The sequence below is a fragment of the Oncorhynchus kisutch genome, linkage group LG16 (genome assembly GCF_002021735.2).
Source record: "Oncorhynchus kisutch isolate 150728-3 linkage group LG16, Okis_V2, whole genome shotgun sequence".
In the NCBI taxonomy this organism is placed as follows: domain Eukaryota; kingdom Metazoa; phylum Chordata; class Actinopteri; order Salmoniformes; family Salmonidae; genus Oncorhynchus; species Oncorhynchus kisutch.
Genome location: NC_034189.2, coordinates 1,380,975 through 1,401,693, shown reverse-complemented (window position 1 = coordinate 1,401,693; position 20,719 = coordinate 1,380,975). Strand labels below are relative to the sequence as shown.

Below are 20,719 nucleotides of genomic sequence, written 5' to 3'. Positions count from 1 at the left end.
GGTGTCTATAGAAACAACTAGCTTGTGTCTGTTGCATGGTGTCTATAGTAACAACTAGCTTGTGTCTGTTACATGGTGTCGAGAGAAACAACTAGCTTGTGTCTGTTACATGGTGTCTGTAGAAACAACTAGCTTGTGTCTGTTTCATGGTGTCTATAGTAACAACTAGCTTGTGTCTGTTACATGGTGTCTATAGAAACAACTAGCTTGTGTCTGTTGCATGGTGTCTATAGTAACAACTAGCTTGTGTCTGTTGCATGGTGTCTATAGTAACAACTATCTTGTGTCTGTTGCATGGTGTCTATAGTAACAACTAGCTTTTGTCTGATACATGGTGTCTAGAGAGAAACAACTAGCTTGTGTCTGTTACATGGTGTCTAGAGAAACAACTAGCTTGTGTCTGTTACATGGTGTCTGTAGAAACAACTAGCTTGTGTCTGTTGCATGGTGTCTGTAGAAACAACTAGCTTGTGTCTGTTGCATGCTGTCTATAGAAACAACTAGCTTGTGTCTGTTGCATGGTGTCTATAGAAACAACTAGCTTGTGTCTGTTGCATGGTGTCTATAGAAGCAACTAGCTTGTGTCTGTTGCATGGTGTCTATAGAAACAACTAGCTTGTGTCTGTTGCATGGTGTCTATAGAAACAACTAGCTTGTGTCTGTTGCATGGTGTCTATAGAAACAACTAGCTTGTGTCTGTTACATGGTGTCTATTGAAACAACTAGCTTGTGTCTGTTGCATGGTGTCTATAGAAACAACTAGCTTGTGTCTGTTGCATGGTGTCTATAGTAACAACTAACTTGTGTCTGTTACATGGTGTCTAGAGAGAAACAACTAGCTTGTGTCTGTTACATGGTGTCTATAGTAACAACTAGCTTGTGTCTGTTGCATGGTGTCTAAGGTAACAACTAGCTTGTGTCTGTTACATGGTGTCTAGAGTAACAACTAGCTTGTGTCTGTTGCATGGTGTCTAGAGAGAAACAACTAGCTTGTGTCTGTTGCATGGTGTCTAGAGAGAAACAACTAGCTCTGCAGGACACACACACAACATATTTTCAGAGAAATGTTACTATTATAGAACAGGTGATGAATATAGAGAAATGTTACTAATATAGAACAGGTGATGAATATAGAGAAATGTTACTATTATAGATCAGGTGATGAATATAGAGAAATGTTACTATTATAGAACAGGTGATGAATATAGAGAAATGTTACTATTATAGAACAGGTGATGAATATAGAGAAATGTACTCACCTCCATCTTGTCCGAGGCTACAGTATACCAGTGTACTCAACAGCACTGAAACACACAGAGAGAACTATCACTATGGTACATGATGTAAACACTGAAACACACAGAGAGAACTATCACTATGGTACATGCTGTAAACACTGAAACACACAGAGATAATTATCACTATGGTACATGATGTAAACACTGAAACACACAGAGAGAACTATCACTATGGTACATGATGTAAACACTGAAACACACAGAGAGAACTATCACAATGGTACATGATGTAAACACTGAAACACACAGAGAGAACTATCACTATGGTACATGATGTAAACACTGAAACACACAGAGAGAACTATCACAATGGTACATGATGTAAACACTGAAACACACAGAGAGAACTATCACTATGGTACATGATATAAACACTGAAACACACAGAGAGAACTCTCACTATGGTACATGGTGGAAACACTGAGCTGAACCACAGATATTAATTTAATTAAGAGTCTGTTGAAGTGTGTTTCAATTGAAATGAACATAATACAAAAATAAACTCAAAAAGGAAATGTCCTCTAATGTGTCCCTGAACAAAGGGGGTGTCAATACTAACAGTCAATATCTGGTGTGGCCACCAGCTGCATTAAGTACTGCAGTGCATCTCCTCCTCATGGACTGCACCAGATTTGCCAGTTCTTGCTGTGAGATGGTACCCCACTCTTCCACCAAGGCACCTGCAAGTTCCCGGACATTTCTGGGGGGAATGGCCCTAGCCCTCACCCTCTGATCCAACAGGTCCCAGACATGCTCAATGGGATTGAGATCCGTGCTCTTCACTGGCCATGGCAGAACACTGACATTCCTGTCTTGCAGGAAGTCACGCACAGAATGAGCAGTATGGTGGAAGGGTGTCACGACTTCCGCCGAAGTTGGTTCCTCTCCTTGTTCGGGCGGCGTTCGGCGGTCGACGTCACCGGCTTTCTAGTTTCCACCGATCCATGTTTCATTTTTGTTTGGTTTTGTCTTCATGATTGATTATTGATTTCTATTCCATTAATTATGTCCCTATTATTATCTGTTTTGTGCGTTATTATTTGTCTCGCTGTTTTGTTTTATTGTTAATCTTGGATTATTACTCAGAACTCCTGTCCTGCGCCCAACGCCTTTATTCAATTTTACCAACGGCCTCACAAAGGGTACCACATGAGGGAGTAGGATGTCTTCCCTGTAACGCACAGCATTGAGATTGCTTGTAATTACAACAAGCTCAGTCCGATGATGCTGTGACACACTGCCCCAGACCAGGATGGACCCTCCACCTCCACAACGATCCTGCTCCAGAGTACAGGTGTAACGATAATTCCTCGGCAATAAATGTGAATCCGATCATGGTGTGACAAAACCGCGAGTCGTCAGTGAAGAGCACTTTTTGCCAGTCCTGCCTGGTCCAGCAACGGTGGGTTTGTGCCCTTAGGCGACGTTGTTGCCGGTGATGTCTGGTGAGGACCTGCCTTACAACAGGCCAACAAACCCTCAGTCCAGCCTCTCTCAGCCTATTGTGGACAGTCTGAGCACTGATGGAGGGATTGGGTGTTCCTGATGTAACTCAGTTGTTGTTGCTATCCTGTACCTGTCCCGCAGGTGTGATGTTCGGATGTACCGATCCTGTGCAGGTGTTGTTACACATGGTCTGTAGCGCTGTCTTCGGTGTCTCACAGTACCGACATTGCATTGTATTGTTTTTCAGAGTCAGTAGAAAGGCCTCTTTAGTGTCCTAAGTTTTCATAACTGTGACCTTATTTGCCTACCGTCTGTAAGTTGTTAGTGTCTTAATGACCGTTCCACAGGTGTATGTTCATTAATTGTTTACGGTTCATTGAACCAGCATGGGAAACGGTGTTTAAACCCTTTACAATGAAGATCTGTGAAGTTATTTGGATTTTTATGAATTATCTTTGAAAGACAGAGTCCTGAAAAAGGGATTTTTTTTTTTGCTGAGTTTACATCCGTCAGTTTAAAAGTGATCTTTTTTTATCCAACGCTTATGACTTCCACATCGGCGGTAGAAAGTGCATTTTGCTCATCGACCCCACAAGTGTCACAGGACTTGTCTGAATTTAACAAATACAAATGATTGGAAGTATGAAGGTAGTTTACAAAAATAGGGAGTTAAAAACACAAATAAAAATCTCAAGCTGATCTTATATCTCCAAAACATTACTCATCTTTATTTACTATTTTTATTTTTATTATTATAAAAATATTTGTAAAAAGTTATAGACAGGGGTCCTAAAATTCAAAATAAAATAGCTTAATGATCCATTTGTTAGCTTAGTAGAACCCTCCCTCCTGTTAAAGTGTATACATAAAGATATAAAACTGTATTTTTTTGTGAAGAATCAACAACAAGTGGGACACAATCATGAAGTGGAACGACATTTATTGGATATTTCAAACTTTTTTAACAAATCAAAAACTGAAAAAATTGGGTGTATTAAACCAGAAAGATATTAAACGATATAGATATTAAACCATACAGATATTAAACTATATAGATATTAAACTATATAGATATTAAACTATATAGATATTACACTATATAGATATTAAACTATATAGATATTAAACGATATAGATATTAAACCATACAGATATTAAACTATATAGATATTAAACTATATAGATATTAAACTATATAGATATTAAACTATATAGATATTAAACTATATAGATATTAAACTATATAGATATTAAACTATATAGATATTAAATTATATAGATATTAAACCATATAGATATTAAACTATATAGATATTAAACTATATAGATATTAAACTATATAGATATTAAACTATATAGATATTACACTATATAGATAATAAACTATATAGATATTAAACTCTATATATATTAAACTATATAGATAATTTTACTCTCACAGAACTCACTCGCAGAAAACAGGTCCAGTCCATCTCAACGTGTTGATCACTAACAATCTAAACTCTCATGACTTGTAGCCTCCCCATCCCCCCACCCCCACCTCTCCTCTCCACCCATCTGTACTTCCTGTCTGCTGAGAAGGACTGAGAGGTGTGAAAGATGGAGGGGGAGGGGGCCTGGAGAGAAGAGACAGAGAGAGAAGGGTGACAGAGAGCGAGAGAGAGAGAAAGAGAGAGAGAGACAGAGCGGGAGGGGGAGAAAGAGATAGAGAGGGAAGGATATATAGGAGACAGAGAGAGACATAGAAAAGAGAGAGAGACAGAGCGGGAGGGGGAGAGACAGCCAGACAGAGAGACAGCCAGAGAGACATACAATGAGAGAGAGATAGAGAGAGGGATATGTAGAAGAGAGGGACAGAGAGATAGAGATAGATACAAAGAAAGAGGGGAGAGAGAGAGGTAGATATATACAGAGAGAGACAAACACCAAATTGAGACTGCAGAATTCTGCAAAATTATCCAACGTAGAACACCAAATAATGCCTGCAGAGCAGAATTAGGCCAATACCCACTAATTATCAAAATCCAGAAAAGAGGCGTTAAATTCTACAACCACCTAAAAGGAAGCGATTCCCAAACCTTCCATAACAAAGACATCACCTACAGAGAGATGAATCTGGAGAAGAGTCCCCTAAGCAAGCTGGTCCTGGGGCTCTGTTCACAAACAGACCCCACAGAGCCCCAGGACAGCAACACAATTACACCCAACCAAATCACGGGAAAACAAAAAGATAATTACTTGACACATTGGAAAGAATTAACAAAAAACAGAGCAAACTAGAATGCTATTTGGCCGTAAACAGAGAGTACACAGCGGCAGAATACCTGACCACTGTGACTGACCCAAAATTAAGGAAAGCTTTGACTATGTACAGACTCAGTGAGCATAGCCTTGCTATTGAGAAAGGCCGCCGTAGGCAGACCTGGCTCTCAAGAGAAGACAGGCTATGTGCTCACTGCCCACAAAATGAGGTGGAAACTGAACTGCACTTCTTAACCTCCTGCCAAATGTATGACCATATTAGAAACACATATTTCCAACAGATCCACAAAGAATTCAAAAACAAACCTGATTTTGATAAATCTACTGGATGAAATACCACAGTGTTCCATCAAAGCAGCAAGATTTGTGACCTGTTGCCACAAGGAAAGGTCAACCAGTGAAGAACAAACACCATTGTAAATACAACCCATATTTATATTTATTTATTTTCCCTTTTGTACTTTAACTATTTGTACATCGTTACAAATCAAATCAAATCAAATTTATTTATATAGCCCTTCGTACATCAGCTGATATCTCAAAGTGCTGTACAGAAACCCAGCCTAAAACCCCAAACAGCAAGCAATGCAGGTGTAGAAGCACGGTGGCTAGGAAAAACTCCCTAGAAAGGCCAAAACCTAGGAAGAAACCTAGAGAGGAACCAGGCTATGTGGGGTGGCCAGTCCTCTTCTGGCTGTGCCGGGTGGAGATTATAACAGAACATGGCCAAGATGTTCAAATGTTCATAAATGACCAGCATGGTCGAATAATAATAAGGCAGAACAGTTGAAACTGGAGCAGCAGCACAGTCAGGTGGAAGTTGAAACTGGAGCAGCAGCATGGCCAGGTGGACTGGGGACAGCAAGGAGTCATCATGTCAGGTAATCCTGGGGCATGGTCCTAGGGCTCAGGTCCTCCGAGAGAGAGAAAGAGAGAAGGAGAGAATTAGAGAACGCACACTTAGATTTACACAGGACACCAAATAGGACAGGAGAAGTACTCCAGATATAACAAACTGACCTCAGCCCCCAGCCCCCCGACACATAAACTACTGCAGCATAAATACTGGAGGTACAACACTGTATATTGACATAAAATGACATTTGTAATGTCTTTATTATTTTGGAACTTCTGTGAGTGTAATGTTTACTGTTAATTTTTATTGTTTATTTTACTTTTGTTTATTATCTACTTGCTTTGGCAATGTTAACATGTTTCCCATGGCAATATTAAATTGAATTGAGGCAGGCAGGCAGGCAGGCAGGCAGGCAGGCAGGCAGGCAGGCAGGCAGGCAGGCAGAGAGAGAGGAGACAGCTACAGAGGACAGGAACAAGGTAGTGAACAACATTGTATTGGTTCCTCTCTGGTTCTCTGTGGTATTACAGCTACAGAGGACAGGAACAAGGTGGTGTAGTGAACAACATTGTATTGGTTCCTCTCTGGTTCTCTGTGGTATTACAGCTACAGAGGACAGGAACAAGGTAGTGTAGTGAACCACATTGTATTGGTTCTCTGTGGTATTACAGCTACAGAGGACAGGAACAAGGTAGTGTAGTGAACAACATTGTATTGGTTCTCTGTGGTACTACAGCTACAGAGGACAGGAACAAGGTAGTATAGTGAACCACATTGTATTGGTTCTCTGTGGTATTACAGCTACAGAGGACAGGAACAAGGTAGTGTAGTGAACCACATTGTATTGGTTCTCTGTGGTACTACAGCTACAGAGGACAGGAACAAGGTGGTGTAGTGAACAACATTGTATTGGTTCCTCCTCTGGTTCTCTGTGGTATTACAGCTACAGAGGACAGGAACAAGGTGGTGTAGTGAACAACATTGTATTGGTTCTCTGTGGTACTACAGCTACAGAGGACAGGAACAAGGTGGTGTAGTGAACAACATTGTATTGGTTCTCTGTGGTATTACAGCTACAGAGGACAGGAACAAGGTAGTTTAGTGAACAACATTGTATTGGTTCTCTGTGGTATTACAGCTACAGAGGACAGGAACAAGGTGGTGTAGTTAACAACATTGTATTGGTTCTCTGTGGTATTACAGCTACAGAGGACAGGAACAAGGTGGTGTAGTGAACAACATTGTATTGGTTCTCTGTGTTATTACAGCTACAGAGGACAGGAACAAGGTAGTTTAGTGAACAACATTGTATTGGTTCTCTGTGGTATTACAGCTACAGAGGACAGGAACAAGGTGGTGTAGTGAACAACATTGTATTGGTTCTCTGTGGTATTACAGCTACAGAGGACAGGAACAAGGTGGTGTAGTGAACAGCATTGTATTGGTTCCTCTCTGGTTCTCTGTGGTACTACAGCTACAGAGGACAGGAACAAGGTAGTGAACAACATTGTATTGGTTCCTCTCTGGTTCTCTGTGGTATTACAGCTACAGAGGACAGGAACAAGGTGGTGTAGTGAACAACATTGTATTGGTTCCTCTCCGGTTCTCTGTGGTACTACAGCTACTTTAAGGGGTGGCGTTATGTCAGTAGACTCTTTAACTATTTTCTTCAGATGACAATAACCAATCCAACAAAAACTGGATTTTCCAAATATATATATATAAGATTTGACAAGGATTTTTTCTCGGTTGACACAGAAATCCGGTGGAGGTGGTTGAGCAACACTAGGATTTGACAGGAGATGGAAAGGTAGAGGTGTTAGGAGTTGAGGAGGGATAGAGTGTAGTGGTAGAAAAAGGTGGAGGTATAGTTAAGGTAATGGTTAAGGAGACTTTGCAGGTCTTGTCAGAGGAGAGGTAGTGGAGATCAAGGTGTTGGTGGAATGTAAGGATCAAGGTGGAGTCCCGGCGGTGAGTCCGATCGCTTTGAACAGGAATTTGGAGAGTAGGTATTCCAGAAACAGTCTGGTCACCTAGAAGAGCAGGTATTCCAGGGCAGATTGAGATGCAGGTTTGGCATGAGTGAGGGAGCAGAATGGGGGAGAACACCAGACTAAAGGACACATGAGGAAGGTTGTTTCATTTGTGACAGTAGCAATCAACTGCACAGACAATCTAATACTAAGAAGATACAGATCATAATGGAGCAGGAGGTTCTTGGGATCACAGGACTGACATGGGAAAAAGGATAATACAATGGGGAAGGAGGAGGATACCTTTATAAAGCAGGGGATCCATATGGCTGTGTGGAAGAGGGAGTTGAACAGGAGTATGTAGAGGTGTAGTTAGGAGGGGGAATATGTTAATAGTGTATAGGTGTGGAAGAGGGAGTTGATCAGGAGTATGTAGTGGTAGAGGTGTAGTTAGGAGGGGGAATATGTTAATAGTGTATAGGTGTGGAAGAGGGAGTTGATCAGGAGTATGTAGTGGTAGAGGTGTAGTTAGGAGGGGGAATATGTTAATAGTGTATAGGTGTGGAAGAGGGAGTTGATCAGGAGTATGTAGTGGTAGAGGTGTAGTTAGGAGGGGGAATATGTTAATAGTGTATAGGTGTGGAAGAGGGAGTTGATCAGGAGTATGTAGTGGTAGAGGTGTAGTTAGGAGGGGGAATATGTTAATAGTGTATAGGTGTGGAAGAGGGAGTTGATCAGGAGTATGTAGTGGTAGAGGTGTAGTTAGGAGGGGGAATATGTTAATAGTGTATAGGTGTGGAAGAGGGAGTTGATCAGGAGTATGTAGTGGTAGAGGTGTAGTTAGGAGGGGGAATATGTTAATAGTGTATAGGTGTGGAAGAGGGAGTTGATCAGGAGTATGTAGTGGTAGAGGTGTAGTTAGGAGGGGGAATATGTTAATAGTGTATAGGTGTGGAAGAGGGAGTTGATCAGGAGTATGTAGTGGTAGAGGTGTATTTAGGAGGGGGAATATGTTAATAGTGTATAGGTGTGGAAGAGGGAGTTGATCAGGAGTATGTAGTGGTAGAGGTGTAGTTAGGAGGGGGAATATGTTAATAGTGTATAGGTGTGGAAGAGGGAGTTGATCAGGAGTATGTAGTGGTAGAGGTGTAGTTAGGAGGGGGAATATGTTAATAGTGTATAGGTGTGGAAGAGGGAGTTGATCAGGAGTATGTAGTGGTAGAGGTGTAGTTAGGAGGGGGAATATGTTAATAGTGTATAGGTGTGGAAGAGGGAGTTGATCAGGAGTATGTAGTGGTAGAGGTGTAGTTAGGAGGGGGAATATGTTAATAGTGAACTTTTACAACCTGTATAAGAGACTGGAGTTGCTGGCCCTTGGGAATGTAAAAAGTTAAGACAGGAGATGGGTAATGTGGTGGGGGATTTTAATGGTTACAGACTGATGGGAGATGGGTAATGTGGTGGGGGATTTTAATGGTTACAGACTGATGGGAGATGGGTAATGTGGTGTGGGACTATTGTTTTAAGTTGACCACCATAGTCTCTGTGCCTGAGAACACTAAGGTAACCTGCCTAAATTACTACCGACCCGTAGCACTCACTTCTGCAGCCATGAAGTGCTTTGAAAAGCTGGTCATTGCTCACATCAACACCATTATCCCAGAAACCCTAGACACACTCGAATTTGCATACCGCCCCAACAGATCCACAGATGACGCAGTCTCTATTACACTCCACACTGCCCTTTCCCACCTGGACAAAAGGAACATCTATGTGAGAATGCTATTCATTGACTACAGCTCAGCGTTCAACACCATGGTGCCCTCAAAGCTCAGAGGAAGGTCCTAAAAATTATCAAAGACTCCAGCCACCCTAGTCATAGACTGTTCTCTCTGCTACCTCACAGCAAGTGGTACCGGAGTGCCAAGTCTAGGTCCAAGAGGCTTCTTAACAGCTTCTACCACCAAGCCATAAGACTCCTGAACATCTAGTCAAATGGCTACCCAGACTATTTCCACACCACTGCCACTCTCTGTTGTCATCTATGCATAGTCACTTTAACTTCTCTGCGCTACGGATCCCTTTTACGGGATCACTTTCCTAAACAAGAATTGCAGGGCGCCAAATGCAAAAAATATTAGAAACAATATTTATAATCATGCAATCACAAGTGAAATATACCAAAACACAGTTTAGCTTGTTGTAAATCCACCTTCTGTGACCAGGCTTTAGACAGTTTCAGGCTTTTATTTTGAAAAATGGGTTTTGAAAATATATTTTACAGCGAAAGAAAGAAAAGAAAGAAAGAAGAAATCCAAGCTTTTGTGAGTGTAGTAGTGCTGTCAATGCTACAACAGCTAGCCCCAAATTAGCACGAAAGTCAGAAAAGCAATAAAATGAATCGCTTACCTTAGATAATCTTCTGATGTTTGCACTTTCAATGCTACAACAGCTAGCCCCAAATTAGCACGAAAGTCAGAAAAGCAATAAAATGAATCGCTTACCTTAGATAATCTTCTGATGTTTGCACTCACGAGACTCCCAGTTACACAATAAATGTTATTTTTGTTTGATAAATATTACTTTTATTACTTTTATAACAAACAAAAAACTCATTTGGGTTGCGCGTTATGTTGAGAAAAAGCCTCGTTCCGTTCGACAAATTCCAAAAAGTATCCGTAATGGTCGTAGAAACATGTCAAATGTTTTTTATAATCAGGTTGTTTTTAACAAACATAATCGATAATATTTCAACCGGACCATAACCTATTCATTAAGAGACAAAAGGAAAATGGAAAGCTCCCCTCTGGAGCGCAGGCACTATTCAGAGGACACCTGACTACTTTTGAAAAATCTCGTTCATTTTTCAAAAAAAAAGCCTGAAACTGTCTAAAGCCTGGTCACAGCCTGAGGAAGCCATTGGAAAAGGAATCTGGTTGATACCCCTTTAAATGGAAGAAAGGAGGTCCAGGAAACATATATATATTTTTTTAAATATCACTTCCGGGTAATTTTTTCTCAGGTTTTCGCTTGCAGAATAAGTTTTGTTATACTCACAGACAATATTTTGACAGTTTTGGAAACTTTGGAGTGTTTTCTATCCTAATCTGTAAATTATATGTATATTCTACAATCTGGACCTGAGAAAAAGTCTGTTTACCTTGGGAACGCTATTTAAAAAATAAAATTAAAAAATCTGAAACAAACAGGGAGCAGGTTTCGAACACTTAACCTTCTTGCCCGAAGTCCAGCACGTTATCAACTGTGAAAAAAAAAAAAAAAAAAACTCGAGCTGCAGAGTCCGTAGAGCTGCCCTGTCCCTGCGGTAGCTTGCTACTCAATGTAATAAAGTACAAATATGTTACCTTACATATTATGTTGGCTGACAATTTGTTAGCTACGCTGTCCTTACGAACCACATAGTATATCAATAAAGCAGTATGTACGGGTATGTTAGCTAGTTACCTAACGTTAGTAGTTATACATCAAACTTGCCTGTATATTAACTATAGGCTATCTAACTACCCAATGTTTATTGACTTGATGATTCCCGACATTCTTAGTTTAGCTAAATGGTATAGTCGTTGTGCGTTCTCAATGGACATTCGGGTGCTTTCATAAATTCACTCTGGCTACTCCAATTTCAGAGCACTCTCGTCTGAGTGTACCAGAGCGCAGAATAATGCATTTACAGGTGCTCAACACCCGTTGAATATGTGTCGGTAAACATCAGCAAAAAATAAACTCATACATGCGTTCCCTGCCCGCACGACACAGGGATTCTTTAGCTAAATAGCCCAGTACTGTATTGCCGACCGTCACGTTGTACAGTGCCATATTTTCCGTTCCATCCTAACGGAATCCCAGAGGGTTTTTCATTTTTCATGGAATAGAAACAGCATAATATTAAGCAAATTAAGCAAGTACCAGTCAAAAGTTTTAGAACACCTACTCATTCCAGGATTTTTCTTTATTTGTACTATGTTCTACATTGTAGAATAGTACTGAAGACATCACAACTATGAAATAACACATATGGAATCAGTTAAGAACACATTTTTATTTACAAGGACAGCCTACTCCGGAATAGAACCCTGGTCTCCCACGTGTCTGCATTTTGTAGTACAGACGTGGCCTGCTCTCCCTTATGTAGGGAAATAGGCCCTGAGGGTTTTTTATTTTTCTCAGAATAGAAACACCATAATATTAATCAAATTAATTATGCAACATTTCTTAAAATCAATCCCATATACTATGATATTACAAAAAAAGGTAATGTCAATATGGAAGACTATCAAATAATCTACTGCATCTCAAAGATGCCCTCTGGTGGTCAAACTAGCATTAAATGAAAAAATGGCTGACAATTAGATAACGTGCCACAGAATGCAGTAGCAGCCCGCAAGGTGTGCTGCAGTATGACACAACTTTTAAAGAAGCAACCACTGTATACACACACACACACAACATACACACTATACACACACACACACAACATACACACTATACACACTATACACACACTATACACACTATACACACACACATAAGATACACACTATACACACTATACACACACACATAAGATACACACTATACACACTATACACACACATAAGATACACACTATACACACTATACACACTATACACACTATACACACTATACACACTATACACACACATAAGATACACACTATACACACTATACACACTATACACACTATACACACTATACACACTATACACACTATACACACACACATAAGATACACACTATACACACTATACACACACACATAAGATACACAACATACACACTATACACACTATACACACACACATAAGATACACACTATACACACACACATAAGATACACAACATACACACTATACACACTATACACACTATACACACTAAACACACACACATAAGATACACACTATACACACACACATAAGATACACAACATACACACTATACACACTATACACACTATACACACTATATACACACACATAAGACACACACTATACACACTATACACACACATAAGATACACACTATACACACTATATACACACACATAAGATACACACTATACACACTATACACACTATACACACACACATAAGATACACAATATACACACACACATAAGATACACACTATATACACTATACACACAATACACACACACATAAGATACACACTATACACACACGTATACCTGGATTGTGTTGTAGTGGAGTAGTGGCCTGAGAAGACACACTTAATGTATTGTGAAATCTGTTGTAAAAGGTATTTTAATGTTAAAAATGTGTATTATAATGTATATTATGCTGGACCCCAGGAAGAGAAAAATAAATACAAATCATCATTCTGTAACGGCGTTTCTTTGTTTGTTGAAAGAGAGTCGGACCGAAATGTAGCGTGGTGGTTACTCATGTCTTTAATAGAAAAAAAGTGACGATACATGAAATAACTTATGAATATGAAAAACAACAAACGGAACGTAAAACCTAATACAGCCTATCTGGTGGAACTACACAGAGACAGGAACAATCACCCACGAAATACAAAGTGAAACTCAGGCTACCTAAATACGGTTCCCCATCAGAGAAAACAAGAATCACCTGACTCTGATCGAGAACCGCCTCAGGCAGCCAAGCCTACACTCGACACACCCCTAATCAACCACAATCCCAATGCCTACAAAAAAAAACAATACGACAACACAATAACCCATGTCACACCCTGGCCTGAACAAATAATTAAAGAAAACACAAAATACTAAGACCAAGGCGTGACAGAACCCCCCCCCCCCAAGGTGCGGACCCTCGGACGCACCTCAAAACCATAGGGAGGGTCCGGGTGGGCGTCTGTCCATGGTGGCGGCTCCGGCTCGGGACGTGGACCCCACTCCATAAATGTCATAGTTCCTCTCCTTCGCGTCCTGGGATAATCCACCCTCGCCGCCGACCATGGCCTAATAGTCCTCACCCAGAACCCCACAGAACTGAGGAGCAGCTCGTGACTGAGGGGCATCTCGGGACTGAGGGACAGCTCGGGACTGAGGGGCAGCTCGGGACTGAGGGGCAGCTCGGGACTGAGGGGCAGCTCGGGACTGAGGGGCAGCTCGGGACTGAGGGGCAGCTCGGGAATGAGGGGCAGCCCGGAACTGAGGGGCAGCCCGGAACTGAGGGGCAGCCCGGAACTGAGGGGCAGCCCGGAACTGAGGGGAAGCCCAGTACTGAGAGGAAGCCCAGTACTGAGAGGAAGCCCAGTACTGAGAGGAAGCCCAGGTAGGTAGTAGGCTCCGGTAGATCCTGGCTGGCTGGCGGATCTGGAAGATTCAGGTTGACTAGCAGATCTGGAAGATTCTGGTTGACTAGCAGATCTGGAAGATTCTGGTTGACTGGCGGATCTAGCTGCTCTATGCAGACTGACAGCTCTGACTGCTCCATGCAGGCTGACAGCTCCTTGCAGACTGGCAGCTCTTTGCAGACTGGCATCTCTGGCTGCTTCATGCAGACTGACAGCTCTGACTGCTCCATGCAGGCTGACAGCACCCTGCAGACTGGCAGCTCCTTGCAGACTGACAGCTCCTTGCAGACTGACAGCTCCCTGCAGACTGGCAGCTCTTTGCAGACTGACAGCTCTGACTGCTCCATGCAGGCTGACAGCTCCCTGCAGACTGGCAGCTCCTTGCAGACTGACAGCTCCCTGCAGACTGGCAGCTCTTTGCAGACTGACATCTCTGGCTGCTTCATGCAGACTGACAGATCTGACTGCTCCATGCAGGCTGGAGGCTCCGGCAGCGCAGGAGAGGAGAAAGTCTCTGGCTGCGCTAAACAGGCGGGAGACTCCAGCAGCGCAGGAGAGGAGAAAGGCTCCGACAGCGCTGGAGAGGCGGGAGACTCCGACAGCGCAGGAGAGGCGAGGCGCACTGTAGGCCTGATTCGTGGTGCGGGCACTGGTGATACTGGAGCGAGGACACGCACAGGAAGCCTGGTGCGGGGAGCTGCTACCGGAGGACTGGTGTGTGGAGGTGGCTCTGGATAGACCGGACCGTGCAGGCGCACTGGAGCTCTTGAGCACCGAGCCTGCCCAAGCTTACCTGGCTCGATGCCCACTCTAGCCCGGCCAATACGAAGGGCTGGTATGAACCGTACCGGGCTATGCACCCGTCACTGGAGACACGTGCGCTCACTAGCATAACACGGTGCCTGCCCGGTCTCTTTAGCCCCCCGGTAAGCACAGGGAGTTTGCGCAGGTCTCCTACCTGGCATAGCCATACTCCCTGTAAGCCCCCCCCCAATAATTTTTTGGGGCCGACTCTCAGGCTTCCATCCGCGTCGCCGTGCTGCCTCTTCATACCAGCGCCTCTCGGCTTTAGCCGCCTCTAGTTCTTCCTTGGGACGGCGATATTCTCCAGGCTGAGCCCAGGGTCCTTTTCCGTCCAGTTCCTCCTCCCATGTCCAATTCTCCAAGTGATGCAGCCTCTCCCACTGCAACTGCTCTTCACGATTAGCAGGGAGAGTTGGCTCAGGTCTGACACCCGACTCATCCACTCTCCCTCTGAGCCCCCCCCCCAATACATTTTTTGGGGTGACTTTCGGGTTTCGCTCTGCGCCGCCGTGTCTGTTTCTTCGACTCCATTTTCCTATAGCCTTCACGGCACTGCTCCAGCGAATCCCAGGCGGGCTCCTGCACTCTCTCTGGGTCGGCCGCCCACCTGTCGATTTCTTCCCACGTCGTATACTCCATGCCATTGCTGTCCATAACGTCCTCCCTTCGCTGCTGCCTGTTAACACGCTGCTCGGTCCGAGTGTGGTGGGTGATTCTGTAACGGCGTTTCTTTGTTTGTTGAAAGAGAGTCGGACCGAAATGCAGCGTGGTGGTTACTCATGTCTTTAATAGAAAAAAAGTGACAATACATGAAATAACTTATGAATATGAAAAACAACAAACGGAACGTGAAACCTAATACAGCCTATCTGGTGAAACTACACAGAGACAGGAACAATCACCCACGAAATACAAAGTGAAACTCAGGCTACCTAAATACGGTTCCCCATCAGAGAAAACAAGAATCACCTGACTCTGATAGAGAACCGCCTCAGGCAGCCAAGCCTACACTCGACACACCCCTAATCAACCACAATCCCAATGCCTACAAAAAAAAACAATACGACAACACAATAACCCATGTCACACCCTGGCCTGAACAAATAATTAAAGAAAACACTAAATACTAAGACCAAGGCGTGACACATTTAAACAGCTGCTACTCTGTTTATCATACTGTTACGTTTGGTTACATAAGGCCGATGGATGAGAAGGCAATAACTAATGTGGGGTGAATGTCCTAAAGGTTACGGGTTCGAATCTCGTCATGGACAACTTTAGCATTTTAGCTAATTAGCAACTTTTCAACTACTTACTACTTTTTAGCTACTTAGCATGTTAGAACATGGTTCAAAGTGTTGATTACTGTATCTCTAATTGAACCATGTTGTAAAGTGTTGATAACTGTAGCTCTGATTGAACCATGTTTAAAGTGTTGATTACTGTGGCTCTGATTGAACCATGTTGTAAAGTGTTGATAACTGTAGCTCTGATTGAACCATGTTGTAAAGTGTTGATAACTGTTGCTCTGATTGGACCATGTTTAAAGTGTTGATAACTGTAGCTCTTATTGAACCATGTTGTAAAGTGTTGATAACTGTAGCTCTGATTGAACCATGTTGTAAAGTGTTGATAACTGTATCTCTGATTGAACCATGTTGTAAAGTGTTGATAACTGTAGCTCTGATTGAACCATGTTGTAATGTGCTGATAACTGTATCTCTGATTGAACCATGTTTAAAGTGTTGATAACTGTATCTCTGATTGAACCATGTTGTAAAGTGTTGATAACTGTAGCTCTAATTGAACCATGTTGTAAAGTGTTGATAACTGTAGCTCTGATTGAACCATGTGTTAATGTGTTGATAGCTGTAGCTCTGATTGAACCATGTTGTAATGTGCTGATAACTGTATCTCTGATTGAACCATGTTGTAAAGTGTTGATAACTGTAGCTCTGATTGAACCATGTTGTAAAGTGTTGATAACTGTAGCTCTGATTGAACCATGTTGTTACGTGTTGATAACTGTATCTCTGATTGAACCATGTTGTAAAGTGTTGGTAACTGACAATAAATGATATTCCTCAATCATGTACCCTGTTTTTTAATCTGTTCTGAATGACATCACAACCACTCTGTTTTTAATTTCACTCACTTCCCTTGAGTATCTTCTAAATGCTCCATTCCAGGTTCCCCCTACAGCCCCCAGGGCCTTGAGTATCTTCTAAATGCTCCATTCCAGGTTTCCCCTACAGCCCCCAGGGCCTTGAGTATCTTCTAAATGCTCCATTCCAGGTTTCCCCTACAGCCCCCAGGGCCTTGAGTATCTTCTAAATGCTCCATTCCAGGTTTCCCCTACAGCCCCCAGGGCCTTGAGTATCTTCTAAATGCTCCATTCCAGGTTCCCCCTACAGCCCCCAGGGCCTTGAGTATCTTCTAAATGCTCCATTCCAGGTTTCCCCTACAGCCCCCAGGGCCTTGAGTATCTTCTAAATGCTCCATTCCAGGTTTCCCCTACAGCCCCCAGGGCCTTGAGTATCTTCTAAATGCTCCCTTCTAGGTTTCCCCTACAGCCCCCAGGGCCTTGAGTATCTTCTAAATGCTCCATTCCAGGTTTCCCCTACAGCCCCCAGGGCCTTGAGTATCTTCTAAAGGCTCCATTCCAGGTTTCCCCTACAGCCCCCAGGGCCTTGAGTATCTTCTATATGCTCCATTCCAGGTTCCCCCTACAGCCCCCAGGGCCTTGAGTATCTTCTATATGCTCCATTCTTGAGTATATCTCTAATATTGAATTATTCCTGAATCATTAGATAAGTGTCATGCAGCAACATGGTGATAACTCTTCCTTCCTCTCTGATTAAATTAGTGTAATTTCTGCCGTACTACTCACACCTGTCTAGCTAGTCAACAACTGACAGTGAAAGTCACATTCATTTTATATGATCAATGTTCTTGGGTCATTTCGCATCGTAAGTTGTTTCTAGTTGGAATATTTACTACAGCCTACTTGTTGTCACATTTATTTCACTATTCACATTAGTGCTCGTGTGTGTTTTATGACATTTGACATGAAGTTAATGTCCATATCAGAACACTGGAGGGATCTAGATATCGCGAGATGACATGAAGTTAATGTTCATATCAGAACACTAGATGGAACTAGATATCGCGAGATGACATGAAGTGAATGTCCATATCAGAACACTAGATGGCGCTAGATATCGCGAGATGACATGAAGTTAATGTTCATATCAGAACACTAGATGGAACTAGATATCGCGAGATGACATGAAGTGAATGTCCATATCAGAACACTAGATGGCGCTAGATATCGCGAGATGATATTCAACTAGAAGTACTTTAAGTGAAAGTGAAAGTAAAGTGTGAAACCCCACCACCCTTTTCCTCCGTTATTTCTGGAACAGACGTCGTGTTACATTCTGTGCGTTGCCAAATGATCCTTTCGACTGTTTTGGTTTATTTTTCTAAACTCCTAATAGTTTAATTGACCAGTTACAAACAGCTTTACCTTGGAGTCAGACTTGTTTTGTTAGTGAAATGAAGACCTTTCCGACCTCGGCGGTCTGGTGTTTTGGGATTCTGTTCATCAGTGCTTCATTGATAACGACAGGTAGGACACAACATTATTCCTTCATTATTTAGCCTGCAGGATATTTTATTATCTGAACATAATATTAACAAGAAAGAAACGGGGAGAATTCAAGTGCAGGATCAAAACCGAGTGCAGGAAATATAGATGTCTTGTCGTCTGATCAGACAGGGCTGTTTGGGGTGTGGTGCTGTAGGGTGGTGGTGCTGTAAGGTGGTGTCCGTGGAAGACAGGACCGTTTGGGGTGTGGTGGTGCTGTAGGGTGGTGGTGCTGTAGGTGGTGGTGCTATAGGGTGGTGGTGCTGTAGGGTGGTGGAGCTGTAGGGTGGTGGTGCTGTAGGGTAGTGGTGCTGTAGGGTGGTGGTGCTGTAGGGTGGTGGTACTATAGGGTGGTGGTGCTGTAGGGTGGTGGTGCTGTAGGGTGGTGGTGCTGTAGGGTAGTGGTGCTGTAGGGTGGTGGTGCTGTAGGGTAGTGGTGCTGTAGGGTGGTGGTGCTGTAGGGTGGCGGTGCTGTAGGGTGTGGTGCTGTAGGGTAGTGGTGCTGTAGGGTGGTGGTGCTGTAGGGTAGTGGTGCTGTAGGGTGGTGGTGCTGTAGGGTAGTGGTGCTGTAGGGTGGTGGTGCTGTAGGGTAGTGGTGTCCGTGGCTGAGAAACACTTTACTTTAACGATACTTCGATACGGCAGTGACTTTTTCACAGCAGGTTATAGGAGATTTTCCCAAAGTAGGTTAGGATAATTCATTTAAGTTTAGGAATATGGTTAGGGTTAACGAAAATGCTCTCCTAACTTGTTACGGACATTGTAGCTGTATCGAAGTGGCGCATAAAGTAGAGACTGGCGAACATTGTTAAGCTTAGTAAAGGAAGTGTCTCCATGTTTATGACGAGAAAGAGGAGACGTTTTACCATCTGAGTTGAACAGACCAGTGGCGACCCGTCATTCAGGGCAGGTATATATATATATTTTTTGTAGTTGCCTGTTTTGCATGTAATTTTGGCATTAATACGTGTCACATATCAGTTGCACACTGCCTTATTTATACACTGCTCAAAAAAGAAAGGGAACACTTAAACAACACAATGTAACTCCAAGTCAATCACACTTCTGTGAAATCAAACTGGCCACTTAGGAAGCACCACTGATTGACAATAAATGGCACATGCTGTTGTGCAAATTGGAATAGAAAACAGGTGGAAATTATAGGCAATTAGCAAGACACCCCCAATAAAGGAGTGGTTCTGCAGGTGGTGACCACAGACCACTTCTCAGTTCCTATGCTTCCTGGCTGATGTTTTGGTCACTTTTGAATGCTGGCGGTGCTTTCACTCTAGTGGTAGCATGAGACAGAGTCTATAACCCATACAAGTGGCTCAGGTAGTGCAGCTCATCCAGGATGGAATATATCAATGCGAGCTGTGGCAAGAAGGTTTGCTGTGTCTGTCAGCGTAGTGTCCAGAGCATGGAGGCGCTACCAGGAGACAGGCCAGTACATCAGGAGACGTGGGGGAGGTCGTAGGAGGGCAATAACCCAGCAGCAGGACCGCTACCTCCGCCTTTGTGCAAGGAGGAGCAGGAGGAGCACTGCCAGAGCCCTGCAAAATGACCTCCAGCAGGCCACAAATGTGCATGTGTCTGCTCTGTCTATCCACCATTCATAGTGACAATATAGTCTACCAGTCTGTCCTCTATCCACCATTCATAGTGACAATATAGACTACCAGTCTGTCTATCCTGTCCTCTACCCACCATTCATAGTGACAATATAGGCTACCAGTCTGTCCTCTATCCACCATTCATAGTGACAATATAGTCTACCAGTCTGTCCTCTATCCACCATTCATAGTGACAATATAGGCTACCAGTCTGTCCTCTATCCACCATTCATAGTGACAATATAGTCTACCAGTCTGTCCTCTATCCACCATTCATAGTGACAATATAGACTACCAGTCTGTCCTCTATTCACCATTCATAGTAACAATATAGTCTACCAGTCTGTCTATCCTGTCCTCTGTCCACCAGATTTTCCAAGATGGCGTAGCAGTGGGAACGTGTTTTGTCGTTGTACCGTGCACATTTTTGCTCTTCGTCTTTTTTTGTGTACATATTTCAATATTTTTATCAATATCTTTTTCCATTTTTT

The 20,719-nt window shown here is 42.8% G+C and overlaps 1 protein-coding gene across 13 annotated transcripts in view; it reads left to right on the top strand.

Annotated features, from left to right (window-relative positions):
* LOC109882060 (butyrophilin subfamily 1 member A1-like) overlaps positions 1 to 20,719 on the top strand; it is a 329,983-nt gene that overhangs the window by 252,538 nt on the left and 56,726 nt on the right. For 5 of the 13 annotated variants that reach the window (XM_031791519.1, XM_031791517.1, XM_031791508.1 and 2 more), the window contains exon 1: positions 18,337 to 18,597. The exons of the other annotated variants lie outside the window; for them this stretch is intronic. In XM_031791519.1, the coding sequence (XP_031647379.1) occupies positions 18,525 to 18,597 (73 nt within the window). In that variant the 5' untranslated portion in view covers positions 18,337 to 18,524. Of the gene's footprint in view, positions 1 to 18,336; positions 18,598 to 20,719 lie in introns of those variants that run through there. 13 annotated transcript variants of the gene reach the window in all.